Raw genomic sequence first — 18,563 nt, 5'->3', positions numbered from 1 at the left:
AGAGATGCGATGGCAGAAATGATTTTCCTAGCATTTCTCTGCAGGCAGGTAAAGGCACTTAAGGCCTGTCCAAGGGGATGGGGTGGAGGATCGCTCCCCTAGGATGGCCGATGAGAGCCTGCAGGGAAGCATTTTAGAAACTACACACACCTCCTCTCCCCACCTCGGCTGCAGATGTTGATACAATCCCTCACAAGAAGCCCTGCATGAGACCAACATGACTGACAGTAGCGTGCTGCTCCTGTGGAAGGAGAAGGGGCTGCAGAAAAGGTGAAAAGCCGCCAATTTCAGGAGTGGCAACTGGGCCAGTTTTCACATAGCTGCAGTTCTCCCTTCTGCCTCCAAGCCTTCTTCAGAAAGCACTGGTGCTGAGAACCCAGTACTGCCCTTGAACCCTGACAAGGGGCCTCTGCTTCCCAGGGCCTGTTCTAGCCCTCCTCCCACTGCACCCCACCCCGCGGGGTATGCAGTCTCTACCGCCAAGGAGACATGCCCCGCCAGGAGTCCACATCCCACGTACCAGACCAGGCTCCCAGCGCCCCAGGATTCCCTGTCCCCCAGGCTCCACACCCACTCCCAGGCTGGGTGCAGGCATCTTTTCTGGATCCATCCTCCTGAGGGAGGTTGTGCCATCAGTGTAGCAAGTCTTGACCTGAATGGTGGCCAAGGGATGGCCGTTTGCAGGAGCAAGAGTGGAACTAGGCATGCAGACCAGAGAATCCATCCAGGCTGTGGGTGAGACTCCTCACAAGGCCAGAAAGAGCTGGCGGCAGGAAGAGAAGCAGGAAAGTGTACGAATCAGAGGCAACTCTCCAAAGGCCTCTACATTTCTGCAGGAGTTCAGAGAGTTCAAGAGCTCACCCTTCCAGGTCGTGATCAAGGTCTATTTGTCAACATAGGAGGACAGAACATATTTCCCAGTTTGGTAGCTTGCGACATCCCACATACCATATATGTGCCTTCAAGTATACCCTTGTCCTGGGCCCCACAGGAGGTGGCAGTGGGCCTGAAGAACCCACCTGAATTGAGGAGTCCGTGTGCCATACTCAGCTGTCATATGAAGAGTACTAGTCCTTAAACATCCAGTGAAATGAAACTGAAGCCATAGAGGATGTACTGAAGATGGCCATGTGAGAGGGCGGTTACTATGGCGCCTGGTGCTATGCACATGACCTCTTCCCCATTCTCAAACCAGTCGGTTAGAAACCAGCTTGCCATCAGTCTCCTTCTGCCCTCCTCCTCCTAACAGGCAAAGGTGCCCTGAGGAGGAATTTAGGCTGTGGGTCAAGCAGCTCTGACTCTGAATTCAGCTCTGCCACTTACTAGCAATGTGACCTGGGGCCAGGTCTTCCTGAGCCTGAGTTTCCCGATCTGTAAAATGACACCTTGCTACAGGGATTCTTGTGAGGAGGAGAGCAGAAGAGTGAAGCGCTCTGCAGCATCCACCATGTGATTAGTGCTGGCGTTAGTTTCAATGGACAGTTTCTAGAGGATGGGAACTATACCTGCTCTGATGTTATCACCTAGCATGTCTGTGAAATAGAAGACAATGATATCTCCAGGCCATTAGATTTCCAACCATCCAGATTGTGCACATTCCCAGCAGAGCCAATTATGTGAGCTTATGCTAAATAATCTTTACCAACTCAAAGTGGAAGTGCAAAGATTCCATAAAGAAGTTCAATTCCATCTGGTTTGAGTTGGTGTTTAAAAAAAAAAAAAAAAGAAATTCAATTCCAAGGCTCAAACCAACTCACATCTCCTTTTTTACATAAGTTTAATTCTGAACTTCATCATGGGATTTAACCAGGTTCCTAATCATGCTGCAATGTCCCTAATTCCTTATATGAGTGCGACTGTATCCGATTCCATGGGATATGAGAATAAAACCTTGGCATTCCACAATTTGACTGCTGGTATAAGTTTAGCATCCCAAATGTGAAAATCCAAAATCCAAATTGCTCCAAAACCTGAAACTTTTTGAGCGCTGACATGACACTCAAAGAAAATGCTCATTGGAGCATTTTGAATTTTAGATTTTCAGATTTGGACTGCTCAATCGGTAAGTATATTCCAAAATCTAAAAAAATCTGAAATCCAAAACACCTGTGGTCCCAAGCATTCAGGATAAGGGGCACTCCACCAGTAATAAAATGACATTTCCTCCTTCAAACCTAAAAAAAGGAAGGAGTTCCAGGTGTGGTGGCTCACACCTGTAATCCCAGCACTTTGGGAGGCTGAGGTGGGAGGATCGCTTGAACCCAGCCATTTTGGAGCAGCTTGTACAACATAGAAAGACCCTCGTTTCTACAAAAAATTTAAGGAGTTTAAAAAAAAAAAAAAAAAAAAGAAAGGCCGGGCACAGTGGCTCACACCTGTAATCCCAGCACTTTGGGAGGCCGAGGCGGGTGGATCATGAGGTCAGGAGATCGAGACCATCCTGGCTAACACAGTGAAACCCCGTCTCTACTAAAAATACAAAAAAAAAAAAAAAAAAAAATTAGCTTGGCATGGTGGCGGGTGCCTGTGGTCCCAGCTACTCGGGAGGCTGAGGCAGGAGAATGGCGTGAACCCGGGAGGCAGAGCTTGCAGTGAGCCGAGATCGCACCACTGCACTCCAGCCTGGGCGACGGAGCAGGACTCCGTCTCAAAAAAAAAAAAGAAGGAAGCAGTGGGGAGGGATTAGATTTTCCAACTAGTAGATGAGGATTTCCTAGTAAAATCTGGGAGCTAGTAGCTTTTCAAGCAGCTTAACTATTACCATGTCCTACTTACAAAATTATGTTCTCCATGGTTCACCAGATTCTCAGAGAGTAGAATGATATTGCTACCAAGGGACCCTTTCCACTCAGGTGAGTTAATACACTCACCCTTCAAGGACTCATCTAAAACACTCCTCTCCCCTAATGATCTGAAGATTCTAGAGAAATGAAGAGTGTCTCCTACCAAACAATTAGCATTTGTCCAGGCTAAAGGAGTTTAAAGCAAACATTCAAAGGGCCAACTGAGACTCTGGAAAAGACTCAGCTCACAGTTGAAGAGAATCTGATGGCACAGGCAGCACTGAGTGGCGTAGAGAGTACGTGTTCGGAAACCAGAGAGATCTGAGCAGAAATCCCACACGGGACCAAGAGGCTGTATGGCTGGGCCTGGGCAACTCACTGAGATGCTGTGAGTCTGACTTTTCTCATCTGCAAAATAGTGATAAGGCTACTTCTGCAGGGCTGCTGTGAAGATAACAGGGGAAAAATATGTCCAGCCCCAACAGCAATGCCTTGCCACACTGCATGTGGTTAAGCAAAGGGGTGAAGAATATCCAATAGTACAGACTTGCCCATTTATGAACTAAGACCAAGTAATTCTGCCCCTCCTCCTTACATGGATAACTGGTCTACCTTTAGAAGGCCTACAAACAGGCCGGGCATGGGGGCTCACACCTGTAATCCCAGCACTTTGGGAGGCTGAGGCGGGAGGACTGCTTGGGCCCAGGAGTTTGAGACTAGCCTGGGCCACGTGAAGAGACCCTATCTCTATTATTTTTTATTAAAAAAAAAAAAAAGCCTCCAAACAATAAAAATGATCAAACCAAGAGATAAGCAGCAAAACAGAAGATGACAAAAGAAAACAAAACTCTGCCGGGCGCGGTGGCTCACGCCTGTAATCCCAGCACTCTGGGAGGCCGAGGCAGGCAGATCACAGGTCAGGAGATTGAGACCATCCTGGCTAACACAGTGAAATCCATCTCTACTAAAAATACAAAAAAATTAGCCGGGTGTGGTGGCACACGCCTGTAGTCCCAACTACTTGGGAGACTGAGGCAGGAGAATCCCTTGAACCTGGGAGGCAGAGGCTGCAGTGAGCCAAGATCACGCCACTGTACTCCAGCCTATCGACAGAGCCAGACTCCATCTCAAAAAAAAAAAAAAAAGAAAACAAACAAAACAAAACAAAAAAAGTCATCACTCCTGCGGTGGTGAACACCTGTAGTCACAGCTACTTGGAAGATTGAGGCAGGAGGCTCACTTGAGCTCAGGAGTTCAAGACCAGCAGCCTAGGCAACAGAGTGAGACCCGATCTCAAAAAAAAAAAAAAAAAAAAAAAACTTCTCTCAAAAAACAAACTTCATAATTCCTGGACAAATCCAATAGGTGATCATTCAAAAGTATACCCATGACTTAAGAAGTTCGTAAGTTAATAAGTATCATCTGGTTCTTCAAAACCAAATTAACATTTTGGATCCTTGCAGGTGAGGCAGAAGAGAGTAAAAGGCGAGGTACACAAGTACTGAAATCTATGATGGCCCTTTTCTATCACACAGGAGATGAAGATTACTTCAAAAGTACTTACAAAATATGCACCATTTTAAAAATTAACAACAGAAATAAGGTTCTATATTGTAACTATCAATAAACATAGTGGGTGCTTCAAAATATTGGTTAGTTGCTGATATGGAGCCAAAATGTTCTAATGTCTTTTATGTAAACCCTAAAACTCTTTTATTATCCTAGAATTTTTTTTCTAATTACATAAGACAATATATGCTCAGCAAAAAAAAAAAAAAAAAAAAGTTTGGAAGGCCAGGCACACCAGATCATGCCTGTAATCCCAGCTACCAGGGAGGCTGAGGCAGGAGGATCACTTGATCCCAGGATTTCAAGGCTGCAGTGAACTATGATGGCACCACTGTATACCAGCCTGGGCGACAGAGCAACACTCCATCTCTTAAAAAACAAAACAAAACAAAACACGTTTAAAGTTTGGAAAGAAAAAGGCACCAAGAAAAAAAATATTTCATATAGATAGCTAAACAGACAGACAGACAATATATGGCCCACCCCAGGAAGCTTATTAATTCTGTAATATGCTAGATACATAAAGTATAAAACTTTGCTTTTCCACTTTTACTTTCAGAACTCATTTTCAGAAATACTCCTCAATGTTTTCTCACACAGAAGTTGATTTTTTTCCTATCAACCAAAATGATGATTATAACTACATCTTCAAATCAAAGTCTGTAACACAAATAGACTCCAAAAGTATTTCTGCTAGAGTTTCTGAATCCTTCCACTTTTAATCTAGACTACAAATAATTTAAAGTTCACGTATTGTTCCATGACCTCAAATCTAAGGTCTGTCAGACTTCATTTGCCACAGGAAAGGTCAATGAAAGAAAAGATTAGTTCAATACTTCTTTCAGCCCCACGACTGGCACTGTGCTGCCTCTTCTTAAAAAACAATGTCCTTTGTCCCCCAGTGCCTTTAGTGAGCTAGCCTCATTGTACACTGGGTCCTTATTACTTTCCTAACAAAGCCACCTCTAATGAGATATGGAGGTTCAGAGGGGATTCTCTCCACTCCAAGTCGGTGTCAGACTGATGAACTTCCTAGAAAAATATGTCCGGTCTGTGTCCAGTCACCGTTCAGATGCATTAAATAAGCATCTTATTTGTGGCAGCCTTCTACATGAATGGCTAGACATTTTGAAGATGCCTGTGTACCTACTGTGTGCCAGGCAAGGTGCTCATGTTCAAGGCAAGCCTTAAAAAAATTAGGATTTCAATGTACATTTACCAAAGCTCTGGCGAAGTTAGGTGCCTTGTTCAAGGTGTCACAGCTGGAAATGCTGTCCCAGCCAGGTGGGTGAGACCCACAGTCCCATCAGCTCATCCTGTGGTCACAACCTATTCACGGTTTGCATCAGAAACATGGGAAGCTGTTCCTGGGTTTCACATGTTCTCCAAATATCTCTAGAAAACAGCAGCCCAGGCTGCCCCACGGTGGGTCCTGCTGCCAAGGAGAAGTGGGCCTAGAGGGACCAAGGGCCATGGGCTTTCCTCAGCAGGGAAGGAAATGCAGGGCAGATGTCCATGGTGGTGATGATGACGATGCCTTCCTTACTGTCCTCTACGGCAGGTCCATAACATACCTTCCCCGGTGTAACCTTCTCAACAGTCTGGTTATTACAGGTGACAATAACCAAGGCTCTAGGAAATTCCAGCCACGGCTGCAAGCCACCCAGCCGACCGATGGGACTTGAACCTGCGCCTCCTGGATCCAGGCGCCCTCCCCGCGGCCTCCCGAGCCCTGAGTGCTGCCCTCACCCCTCCCTTCTCCGCGAAGCCCCTCGCCCGTTTGCTCGCAGTGCCCCCACGGCCGATCCCGAAATCCCCGGGGCGCGAGGGCCCCGGCGCCAGCTGCCCGCTCTGCCCACGCCGTCTCAGGGACCCTGGCCCTGGCGGCCGCCGCGACAGACCCACTTACGCGGATCGCGGAGCAAGACGTCCGCGGCGCGCAGAGCCGCAGCCATGTTTGCGCCGAGTGAAGGCATTGCCCTGGCAGCCTCGGCCCGAGTCCGGGCTCCTCCCGCGTTGGCGCGCCCAGGTGTCCGCCCAGCAGCGGCCGAGGGGGGCAGCGCTCCCCACGCGCGTCCCCGGCCCCCTGACCTCGCGCCCTCCCGGCGCGCCCGTTCATTCGCTGCCGGGCCGGGGCGGGGCCTCGGGGGCGAGGCCAGGCGGGGACACGCCTCTCGCGGAGAGCCAGCCCCAGCTGGGCGCTGCTCCCTGCGTGAAAATGGGCCTGGCGGCTGAGCTAGAAGCCCACTCCCCACCACCATCGCAGTTCACTGCAAAACCTGCTGGACTCGTATTTGCGCTGGATGGGTGCCCTGGTTGCATCTGCCAAGCTAGCCAACTGAAGATCCTCAGCCATGACTCAGCAAATAACTTTTTTTGACGTTTCCTTTACTATTAGATATAAGGATGCTTTTGCCTCAGTTCTCCAGTTTGCCTGCCTAGTCACAGCACAAGTGTGCAGATCCTGTTTTGTTTTGCTTTATTTTCAGAACAGAAAAAGGGATTATTCAGTTTATCTGCACCCTCTCTGTGTAGCAGAATTTGACAGGTGAGACTCACAGAAGAGCATTAGGAAAACTGAAGGCCAGCCTGGCAAGTGTATTTCTTGGAGGGACGGTATGATGAGGTTTGTCTGTATCATATCCGCGCACCTTCCCAGTTTAACCACCTGCCCCGCCCCCAAGGTCGCACACTGAGACCACAGGGAGGAACAGGTGCACATTTCATTCCTACACCTCCGCCAGCCCACCCTGCCCATATATGTTCAATGCGTTGTGGAGTAGGAAACCAGTCCTTGGTACAGAAAGGTCTCAGGCATCGGTATTCATTGAACAAATATTGAGCACCTACTATGTGCATTGGGAAAACAGTAGTGAATAGAGCAGACGGGGGTTTACATGGGGTTAGGGGAGACAGAAAATAATCACAATATGTAATATTTTGAATGATGGAGCCTTCCACGGCCTCCCCACTTCTTTTTCCTTCTCAGGACAAACGAAGAATGAAGCAAGGTAAAAGAGATGGGGTAGCGTGGGGGAAGGGACTAATGCAATTTGAAGCAGGTGGGTCAGAGTTCACACACATTCGAGCAAAGGCCTTATACACATTTGAGCAAAGGTGGCAAGCCATATGGAACATTCAGGGAAGATGGAGTCTAGATTCAGCTGAAACCCAGTTTTCTGTAGCTTAAATATGTGCTACTGATGGAATTAGTTTATTTCTTATTAAAGTTGGTCCTCCTGATAGTTATAAGGCCAATGCAAACTGTCAAATTAAATGGATAGCCTTTCATATTACCTACATGATCTTCATATCCAAGCGGATGTCCTGAGAAAAGCACAGTAAAACCTGATCCAGGTATCAACTCACCTTCCTTATATGTGTGGCTAATTCTCTACCCTCATAACAAAAATTACAGTCTTCTTAAGTTGCCCTTTAAAGAGGTAATCTTCATGGATAACATACTTCTCTACCTACAATCTGAACCCATTTTTGTTGTTGTTGTTGTTGTTGGTTTTGTATTTCTAGTAGAGATAGAGTTTTGCCATGTTGGTCAGGCTGGTCTTGAACTGCTGACCTCAGGTGATCCACCCACCTCGGCCTCCCAAAGTGCTGGGATTACAGGCGTGAGTCACCGTGCGCAGCCTGAACCCATTTCTTCTAAAGAAACTAAATTAAAAGGCTTCTCATGTTGCAATACTGTGTGCCAGAAGTGTAGACAAGGCCAGAGAATAAAATGGCCAGGGGTGTTAAGACGTCTGAGCTATGAAGGCTCTTCTTGTCCCCTCTGGGAGGCCCTGGAGAAGTCATCCCCTCCATCTAGGGTGCTGGGCCCCTCCTGCTGGGTGCAGATAAGGGGGCTTCTGGTCCCTCCCAGGCAAACGCTGATGATTAGTGACAAGGCATAAAGATGCCAAGTCTCACCAGTACAAAATCAATGGCTGGTGCAGGTTAAATTTGTTTCTGTCCAGAAATGATTAAGGAACTAGCAGAACATACTTTATTACATATTTTAATGAATCAGCATCATTTCATTTCTTTTATTCACATCTTGTACTTTCATTTTTACTGACTTCCATTTTTTATTTTTTCATTAATTATTATTATTATTATTTTTTTAGAGGGAGTCTCACCCTGTTGCTCAGGCTGGAGTGCAGTGGCGTGATCTCGGCTCACGGCAACCTCTGCCTCCTGGGTCCAAGTGATTCTCCTGCCTCAGCCCCCTGAGTAGCTGGGATTACAGGTGCCTTTATGACTTTTAAAAACTCATTCAAGATTCCTCATGTATAAAACCTCCTGGTGGCACATATGAAGAACTCATAGGTTATAACTGAAAACAGAACTTCCTTCTTTTTCCCCAACAGAGAGTACCGTAACAATTGTTATTCCTAATCTGTGGCTTATTTCTCACAAACATTGAATATAACAGCTCTCCAATAAGTAAATTTTTATGTTGTTATGCAGTGAAAGCAGATAAAATGTGCTTTATGTTGGTCCTTTTCAAAACTGGTAGAAAACAGTCCTTAACCCAGAAATTGTGAACTCTAAATACAGGCTTACCAGAAAAGCCCCTGAAAGGCTAAAGAAATTTGCAGAACCATATGACATATATAACATGAGTTTTTTCTAACAACATATTTTTAACAAAATTATACACCAATTCCATTAGCAAACAGAAGGCTAAAAAGGCACAGTGTCTGGGCTAACAGAGATAAGGAGCACCCCAACCAGGAGGGAGAGGGTTTGTCTGAGGCCTGGTGACTTCATTAGTGAATAAAGCACTCACCTGTCACAGACACCACTTTGAGTGCAGCCTGTGATCCTAAATAAAATGAATTTGTTGGTTTCAGCTCAGTGCTTCAGGGAAAAGGGTGGGAAATCTCTTCATTCATTATTTGCCATGATTGGCACCTCTGAGCTACACGAACTAAATTTAGATTATTCAACTCTGATTCCTTAATCATAAAAAGAACTGGGGAAGGGAGGAATCAGGAGGGATTCAGGTCAAGAGAAACAGTGGCTGCATGTGACAAATGGTAAGCTATAATGATTACTCAGAGAAATCTGATCGATTGTCCCTAGAATCATTTTACAACAAAGAGGCCACAAAATCCAGGCCAACATGCCACACGTTTTGACTTGCCACTCTTCACCATGCAAGCCTTCAGCCCAGTGGTGGTGACAGGTTTATTAATCCATCTGCCCATATTTCCTGACTGTCTTACCATGAGCAAAACATTAGGTCATGTGGAGGATAAAAGAGTGAAAAGGAAAACAAACAACATTCTCAAACAGCTCATTCGCTTATGAAACAAACGTATGGGAGACTCTATTCTATGTCAGGCACGTAGCAGGCAATGGGTGTGCAGCAATGAACTGGACGGTCTCTACTCTCATAGAACGTACCTTCTAGAAGGCAAGGCAGATGATTGTTTTACAACAAAGATGAAAGGCATACAACATATTGTCAGGTATGGCTAGGGTCTGTGGAGAAAGCTAAAGGAGGGGGAGGAAGGGAGAGAGGCTGCAACTGCTCAGGCCAGTAGTGTAGTCAGGACCAGCCTGTCTGCAAAGGTGGCATTTCAGCAGGGACCTGCAGGGAATGAGGGCATTGTCTCGGGAAGGGTTTGCAAGCAAGAGAGACCAGCAAGCGCTGGAACACATTTGAGGCTTGTATTCATTTCCTACGGCTGCTGGAACAAAATACCACAAATGTGTTGTCTTCCTGTTTTGAAGGCTAGAAATGCAAAATTAGGGTGTCAGCAGGGCTGTGCTCCCTCTGAAACCTGTAAGGGAGAATCCTTCTTTGCCTTTTTTAGCTCATGGTGGTGGCAAAAATCCTTGATGTTCCTCAGCTTGTAGATGCAGCACTCCAACCTCTGCCTCTGCAGTCACAAGCTGTCTTCTCCGCTTGGAAGGATGCCAGTCATTTTGGATTAAAGGCCTACCCTAATAACCTCGTCTTAACTTGACTGCGTCTGCAAAGACCCTGTTTCCAAATAAGAGAGTTCATGTTTACAGGTTCCTGGGGGCTAGGATGTCACCATGTCTGTTGGCGGAACACAACTCAGCCCCAGAACAAGGCTATCAAGGAACAGCAGGGAGGCCACATGGCTTGAGTAGGGGGGCGGGAAGTAGGGGAACCAGGGCAGAGTGATGTAGAACTTTGTAGGTAATGAAAAATTGTGTCTTCTGAGTGACCTTCATTTAGCAGAGTGATACATGCTTATGTTTTAGAAGGTTCACTTTGTCTTCAGTATGGGGAATAAACTGAAGTTTCTGAGCCAGTCTTCACTTACACTGCGTGACTAAATATGCCCATCGTGGCCGGGTGCGGTGGCTCATACCTGTAATCCCAGCACTTTGGGAGGCTGAGGCGGGCGGATCACCTGAGGTCGGGAGTTTGAGACCAGCCTGAGCAACATAGAGAAACCTGTCTCTACTAAAAATACAAAATTAGCCGGGCGTGGTGGCACATGCCTGTAATCCAGCTACACAGGAGGCTGAGACAGGAGAATCACTTGAACCCGGGAGGCGGAGGTTGCAGTGAGCTGAGATTGTGCTGTTGCACTCCAGCCTGGGCAACAAAAGCAAAACTCTGTCTTAAAAAAAAAAAGTGTCCATTGTTTTTTGTTTGTTTGGTTTTTAGCTTATTCATACTGAGTGTTTTTTCCAGAGTTCTCTGCTTCCTGGGTGGTGGAAGGGTCCCTAAGGGGCCTTTCTGATTTGCTTCTTCCAGGACCCAGCGGTCCCACCAGTCTTAGACCGAGTTTGAGTGAATATCTCAACTTGGTTGTCCTCTTCCCTGCAGGTGTATACATTCACAGCCAGGGAGAGGCATTCCCCAGAGCCCTGGGAAGACAGCAGGCTTCCTTGTGCTTCTCTGGGCTAGAGGGCCAATTTTCTGCATTACTTTTCACAGAAGTACTGGGCCTCTGCAGCCCTGCTTCATGGAGGGGTCTGGTTCTAGCTCCACCTTCCTATGACTGCATAGGCATTCTAAGAGCTGGGCACATGATGTGTTCACTGTGAACACTCAGGGAGTTGCATGCTTATGATGTATGCCTTCTTCTGTATAAATGCTATACTTTAATGAAACTTTTTTTTTTTAATCCGGCGGGGCTCAATTCTCCCAGGAGCCCCGATTCCTAACCTAACAGCTCTGACTTTGAGATTCTCTCTAACCCCTCCCCTCCAATTCTGATGCCCAGAGATGTTCCTTTCTCACCTAGGATTTTGAGGGCAAATAGATGTATCTAGTAAATCTGTTTATAATGCGGTAACAAGAGGTGAGCAGAAGTTTCCCTGATAAAAGTGAAAGAGGGTTTCAGGCTGAGAAGATGAAGGAAGGCTTTCCATCGAGGAGGTATCAGGACTTACAATAAGAGGACTGAGATAGGCTGAATGTGCAGAGACAGCACGAAGGTGGAAGAGCACGTGAGAACCAGGAGCAAGACCTTCACTTGGGGCCACAGCACGGGGTATGGCGAGGACTAGGAGAAAAGGCAAAAAGACCAGCCTGAATGCACTGAGGGCTTGGCCCTTCATAGGCCAGCAGAGGCATCAAGAGCCGTGACAGGGAGGCCAGCAGCTGCTCAGGGCTGTGGCAGAGAATACTGAGCAAGCAGGGTGTGGGTCACAGGACGTAATGGGGCCAGGCAGGGAGACCGAGCAGGACAGAGTGGCCACAGGTGAGGATCAAGGTATTGAGCAGAGTGGCAATGGAAGTAAAGATGGCAGAGGAGCAAAAGGTATGGAGAAGGCCAGGCCCAGTGGCTCATGCCTGTAATCTTAGCACTTTGTAGGCTGAGGCGGGAGGATCGCTTGAGCCCAGGAATTTAAGACCAGCTTGGGCAACATGGCAAAACCCCATCTCTACAAAAATTACAAAGATTAGCTGGGCATGGTGGTGTGCACCTGTAGTCCCAGCTACTCAGAAGGCTGAGGCAGGAGGATTGCTTGAGCCGGGGAGGCCAAGGCTGCAATGAGCAGTGATCATGCCACGTGCACTCCAGTCTGAGCAGCAGAGTAGGACCCTGTCTCAAAAAATACATTTAAAATTTCTAATTAAAAATAATTTTTAAAATTTAATTTAAAAAATATAGAGAAGCTGAGAGGATGGGCACAGGTTATGACATATTAAGATAAGAAACAGGCTGGAATCAAATAACTCCAAGGTTTCTGGCCTTAAGGAGGCCGAAAAAGAGAAACATATTAGTTAGCAGTGGAGCTAGTTTGAGACAAAGCTGAGGGCTCTTTGTCATTGCTGTTCTCATTTTGTTTTGTTTCTAACTGCATATATTTTATGCTGCAGGAAACAAAAGAAAAAGAGGTACAGTTTGTTTGTTTTTTTGAGACAGAGTTTCGCTCTTGTTGTCCAGGCTGGAGTGCAGTGGCACAATCTCGGCTTACTGCAACCTCCGCCTCACACCCAGCTTATTTTTTGTATTTTTAGTAGAGACAGTGTTTCACCACATCGGTCAGGCTGGTCTCAAACTCCTGACCTCAAGTGATTCACCCTCCTTGGCCTCCCAAAGTGCTGGGATTACAGACCTGAACCACTGTGCGCAGCCAAATTTTTAAAAAAACTTTTGGTGGTCATCGATGTAGCAATAATGATTGAAGCCAGCCATTCATTCATCATTTTTTCAGAGCCTGCTATGTGCCTTGCATAGCCCACCACTGCCCATAAGCAGCTTATACACCAGCAGAGAAGCAGCTATCTAAACAAAGAGAAATAAAAGGTACAGAGGTCTGTTCTGGGTTCCATACAGCGGCAGGAGGCGAGGGGCAGGGCTGTCAGGACAGCCCCGAGGGAGAGGCTGCTGGTGCCCCGCATCATTTCCAGGAAGACGGGGCAGCTGCTAGGGGACAAGCCTTGCAAGTCAGGAGAACAGCAAGCACTGTGAAAGTAAGATGTGTTCTGCAGCTGCTGGTTGGTCAGCGGGAGGGGACTATCTGAAGGATTTAGCAAGGCGAGCACTGAGTCCTGGAGGCGGGCAGGGGGCAGCTCACAGGGAGCCTGGTGAGCCAGGGTCAAGGTCTGGGCTGGGTCCTGTGTGCCACAAACTAAAGTAGCTGCAACAAGGAAAGTTAAGACAGGCTTCTGGGTCACACACACATTTAGCCCGTTGGAAAAGGAGTCACAATAACTGTAATGGCTTCCATTTATTAAGTGCCAGACATTGAATCACTGCAACTGGCTTATAAAGAGAAGGCACCACCCTATTTTACAGATGAGGATAACAGAGTCACAGAGGTCCCCTGACTTGCCTGAATCCAGCTAGCAAGGGGCAGAGCCAGTATTTGGACCCAGGTATGTTTGGCTCCCAAGCCGGGGCTGGCTCCATACCTTCAGTGTGCATCTCACAAGAGAAAAGATGACAGAAAACAAGGGTCAGGTCAGGCGTGGTGGCTCACACCTGTTATCCCACACTTCGAGAGGCTGAGGCAGGTGGATCACTTAAAGTCAGGAGTCCAAGCCTAGCCTGGTCAACAGGGAAAAACTGCATGTCTACTAAAAACACAAAAATTAGCCTGGCATGGTGGTGTACGCCTGTAATCCCAGCTACTAGGGAGGCTGAGGCAGGAGAATCACTTGAACCCAGGAGGCAGAGGTTGTAGTGAGCCAAGATCACACCACTGCACTCCAGCCTGGGCAACAGAGCAAGACTGTCTCAAACAAAAAAAAAGAAAGCAAGCAGGGGTCAGAGAGCTCCTATGGAGTTCTCACCACTCACCCAGGTGTTCCTGTCACCGATGTCTTGGATTTGTTAGAGGTGCCGTAGGAAGCTATGAGACAATTATGAATTCAAATTTGTCGGTGAACCTGAATGCATTAAGGAAATTCTTTTTTAACAGACATAGTCAAAGAATAATAGGTATCTACCCATTCCCATAACCCAGTTAAATTTCACTTATAACCTTTCAGAGTTATATACTGCTTTTTTCCCCATTTACAGAGAATTCATCATTCTCCTTGCTATTTTTTCCTTCCTAATAGCTAATAACTGAACATTTCTTCCCTTTTGTTTATGCCCACTCCCTTTTGATTGGTCTTCAAATACAGAGTAATGACCTCTGGGTAAAGATGGGGCTTGAACACAGGGGTATAGTTTCACTCGCTCCCCAAAACCCCACTAAAATGACGGTAGGGGTTTTGTTCATGATGGTTCATATTTTTTGTTTGTTTTTAAGCACAAACCTAAAAGGATGGGAAAAAAGAAAAAGTGAACCACAATAGAATTTTTAAAGCGGCAGCAGATGAATAAATACTTAATTTAGCAAACCCAAGAAAATTGAATCCTAAGATGGCCATCCTTAGATAAGAACCATCCAGATTACACTAGGGCGCTCAGGACTGGCAGTAGCAGTTACCACTGGAAGTAGGGATGAAAGGAGATGCTAGAATGAAATATACCGAAAGTCTGTTAAAGCAGGCTGGGCACGGTGGCTCACGCCTGTAATCCTAGCACTTTGGGAGGCTAAGACAGGAGGATCCCTTGAGCCCAGGAGTTTGAGACCAGCCTGGGAAACACAGGGAGACCCTGTCTCAGAAAAATAAAATAAAATAAATAAAATAAAATAGTCTGTTAAAGCAGCAGATTGCCTAGATTCCCACCCTGCAGTGGGGTGACTGCTCCCCCCGAACCCCCAAAGCCAACTAGATGTTTGGTTCCTGGAGAGGTAACCGAGGGCTATGGACTGCAGATCCCAAGCACAGCTGAGAGCAGGGCCACCACAGAAAACAGCTTAGTGAACTGTACTAACTGAAGGTGCAGAGACCCAGCCCTCTTCTTTTTCCCTCCACAGGAAACCCAACCAGCCTAAGAAGAAAGACCTAACAGACAATGGCACGGGCCTCCCCTGCTAACCCGCCTAGGGCAGATAGCTTACAGTAAGGTTCACATCTATTCACATGCTTGGAGCATCCAATGGACATTTTAATCTCCTATCCTGAATTATCTCTGAATTATCAGCAGATAACCAAGCAGCACCTGCCATCTGAAGACAGCCTCTAACAGGAAAACCAGAGACCAAACAAAGCAGGAAAAAAAAAAAAAGAAAAAGAAAAAGAAAAAAGGCAACCCAACATGGAGGAAATGGGAGTGATACAGGAAGAAAACTAGAACACTTAGATTAAAAAAACTAAAGATAGAACTTTCTGAAACCAGAATAAGGATTTTTAAAAATATATTTTTACTATGGTTAACAGAAATAAAATACTCAATCAAAGGACTGGGGAAGAGTTGAGGAAAACTCCCCGAATTAGCAGCTCAATAAAGAAGATGGCCAGGCGCGGTGGCTCACGCCTGTATTCCCAGCACTTTGGGAGGCTGAGGCAGGTGGATCACTTGAGGTCAGGATTTTGAGACCAGCCTGACGGACACAGTGAAATCCCATCTCTACTAAAAAAATACGAAAATTAGCTGGGCATGGTGCCATATGCCTGTAATCCCAGCTACTTGGGAGGCTGAGGCAGGAGAATTGCTTCAACCCGGGAGGCAGAGGTTGCAGTGAGCTGAGATCATGCCATTGCACTGCACTCCAGCCTAAGCAACAAGAGCAAAACTCTGTGTCAAAATAAAATAAAGATAAGGGCCAGGTGTGGTGGCTCCCACTGTAATACCAGCGCTTTGGGAGGCCAAGGTGAAGACTGCAAGCCAGGAATTCAAGACCAGCCTGGGCAACATAGGGAGACCCCATCTCTACAGATAATTTAAAAAATTAGCTAAGTGTGCTGCATGCACCTATAGTCCCAGCTACCCAGGAGGCTGAGGCAGGATCACTTGAGCCCGGGAGGTCGAGGCTGCAGTGAGCTATGATCATGCCACTACATTCCAGCTTCAGCGACAGAGTGATAACTTGTATCAAAGAAAGAGAGAGAAAGAGAGAGAAAGAAAGAAAGAAAGAAAATTGAAAGGAGGAGATCTAGTATGTAGCAGTTGTAGAAAGAAAACAAAAAAACAGAGGGGAGATCTTTAATGAAATAATTTAAGAAACTTTTTCACAATTGAAGGGCATAACTTTCTGTATTGAAAGGGCCAATTAGAATGGATAGTCTCAATACATATTATCATGAAATATCAGACACTGAACTAAGCTCATGTATCAGAATGCTTAGGAATTCTCAATACCACCACCAGAAAGCCAAACTTAAATTCTGAAGGAAAAATTTTTTTATTATTATTTTTAGACACAGGGTCTCACTTTGTCACCCAGGCTGTACAGTGACACAATCATGGCTCCCTATGGCCTCAAACTCCTGCCTCAGCCTCCCAAGTAACTAGGATTAAAAGTGGGTGCACCATCACACCTAGCGAATATTTTAATTTTTTTGTAGAGACTGGGTCTCGCACCAGTCTGGCCAACATGGCAAAACCCCGTCTCTACTAAAAACACAAAATATTAGCCAGGGATGGTGACTCGTGACTGTAGTTCCAGCTACTTGGAAGGCTGAGACATGAGAATCACTTGAACCCGGGGGGCGGAGGTTGCAGTGAGCCAAGATCACGCCACTGCACTCCAGCCTGGGTGACAGAGTGAGACTCTGTCTCAAAAAAAAAAAAAAAAAAAAGAGACCAGGTCTCAAACACCCGGCCTCAAGCAATCCTCCCACCTTGGCATCCCAAAGTGCTGGAATTACAGGCATGAGTTATTGCACCCCACTGGAAAATGTTTTCTAACCCACAATTCTTTACAAGAGTATGTGAAGATAGATTTAAAACATTTTTAGACAAAGAAGGTCTCAATGAATTTACCTTCCATGAACCCTTTCTCAAAAATTACTGGACAGTCGGGAGCAGTAGCCCGGGCCTGTAATCCCAGCACTTTGGGAGGCCGAGGCAGGCAGATCACCTGAGTTAAGGAGTTTGAGACCAGCCTGGCCAATGTGGTAAAAACCCATCTCTACTAAAAACACACAAATAAACTGGGCGTGGTGGCAGACGCCTGTAATCCCAGCTGCTTGGGAGGCTGAGGCAGAATTGTTTGAACCCAGTTGGTGGAGGCTGCAGTGAGCCAAAATCATGCCACTGCACTCCAGCCTGGGCAACAGAGCCAGACCTCGTCTCAAAAAAAAAAAAAAAAAAAAAAAATTACCAGAGGATGTGCCCAACCACAATGAGGATGTAAACTGAAAAACACAGGAAACAAGATGTCCAGTACAAAAAAAAAGGTAAAGGGAACACCCAGGATGGTAATGAAAGATCCCAAGATGACAGCTGTGTTCCTAGAGGGCAACCCGTTCAAATTAAAGCAGGCAAAGGCTCCAGAAGATGGGAAGAAGTAACTGATAGACAACCCAATATATGCGAACATCTTTTGTGATTGAATTATTAAAGGAAAAAAATAAGACAAATTATAGGGAAAATAAAAAGTTGGGCAGAAAGAGAAAAGCAATTATTGTGAACTACGCACCCAACCAAAATTATAATTTAACTAAGTTGGAAATATGACGACATGGTTTGAATGTTTGTCCCCTCCACATCTCATGTTGAAATGCAATCTCCAGTGTTGGAGGGGGCGCCTGGTGGAAGGTGGTGGTCATGGGGATGGATCCCTCATAAATGGCTTGGTGCTCCTCATGAAGTGATATATAAGTTCTTGCACTGAGTTCACAGCAGATCTGGTTGCTTAAGAGTGTGGCACCTCCCCCATCTCTTGCTCCCTCTCATCATGTGATATGCTGGCTCCCCCTTGGCCTTCTGCCATGACTGGAAGTTTCCTGAGGCCTCACCAGAAGCAGATGGCAACACCATGCTTCCTGTACAGTCTGCAGAACGGTAAGCCAAAATAAACCACTTTTCTTTGTAAATTACCCAGCTGCAGGTTATTTCTTTATAGCAACCCCAAAACAGCCTAATACAGTTGGGGAGATAAGAAGGGTGAACACGAATGGTGGGGATAGGATAAGGAAGAAATGAAATACTTGTATGCCAGAAAAGGGCAATAAATAACGCCTAAAACTGAAAAATCAATGAAGTAATATAAGTCTGTTATTTAGCAATATGGAGGTAAATACTGAAAAAAAGCTAAAACTTTTGAACACCATTTCTGTAAGTTGGGGTACTAAGACAAGTTATATCCAATCAAACTTGACTTTGACTCTAGAAACTGGTCTTTGTCCCACATACCAAGTTTATCAATCTCTTCAAAGATGTTCCTCACCTGATCATCACGTTGGTTACAATCCATAAGGTAGAAGGAAAC

General features: G+C 46.1%; 1 protein-coding gene across 3 annotated transcripts in view; it reads right to left on the bottom strand.

Moving 5' to 3' along the window:
- FECH (ferrochelatase) overlaps nucleotides 1–6,453 on the bottom strand; it is a 39,362-nt gene extending 32,909 nt beyond the window's left edge. Inside the window, exon 1 of one of the 3 annotated variants that reach the window (XM_008013984.3) lies at nucleotides 6,262–6,453. In XM_008013984.3, coding sequence (XP_008012175.2) covers nucleotides 6,262–6,328 — 67 coding nt within the window. In that variant the 5' untranslated portion in view covers nucleotides 6,329–6,453. The remainder of the gene's footprint in view (nucleotides 1–6,261) is intronic. The other 2 variants (XM_008013982.3, XM_008013983.3) reach the window with 2 other exon arrangements.
- Between the last annotated feature and the right edge of the window lie 12,110 nt (nucleotides 6,454–18,563).

The sequence above is a fragment of the Chlorocebus sabaeus genome, chromosome 18 (genome assembly GCF_047675955.1).
Source record: "Chlorocebus sabaeus isolate Y175 chromosome 18, mChlSab1.0.hap1, whole genome shotgun sequence".
In the NCBI taxonomy this organism is placed as follows: domain Eukaryota; kingdom Metazoa; phylum Chordata; class Mammalia; order Primates; family Cercopithecidae; genus Chlorocebus; species Chlorocebus sabaeus.
This window is presented reverse-complemented; position numbering and strand designations above follow the sequence as displayed.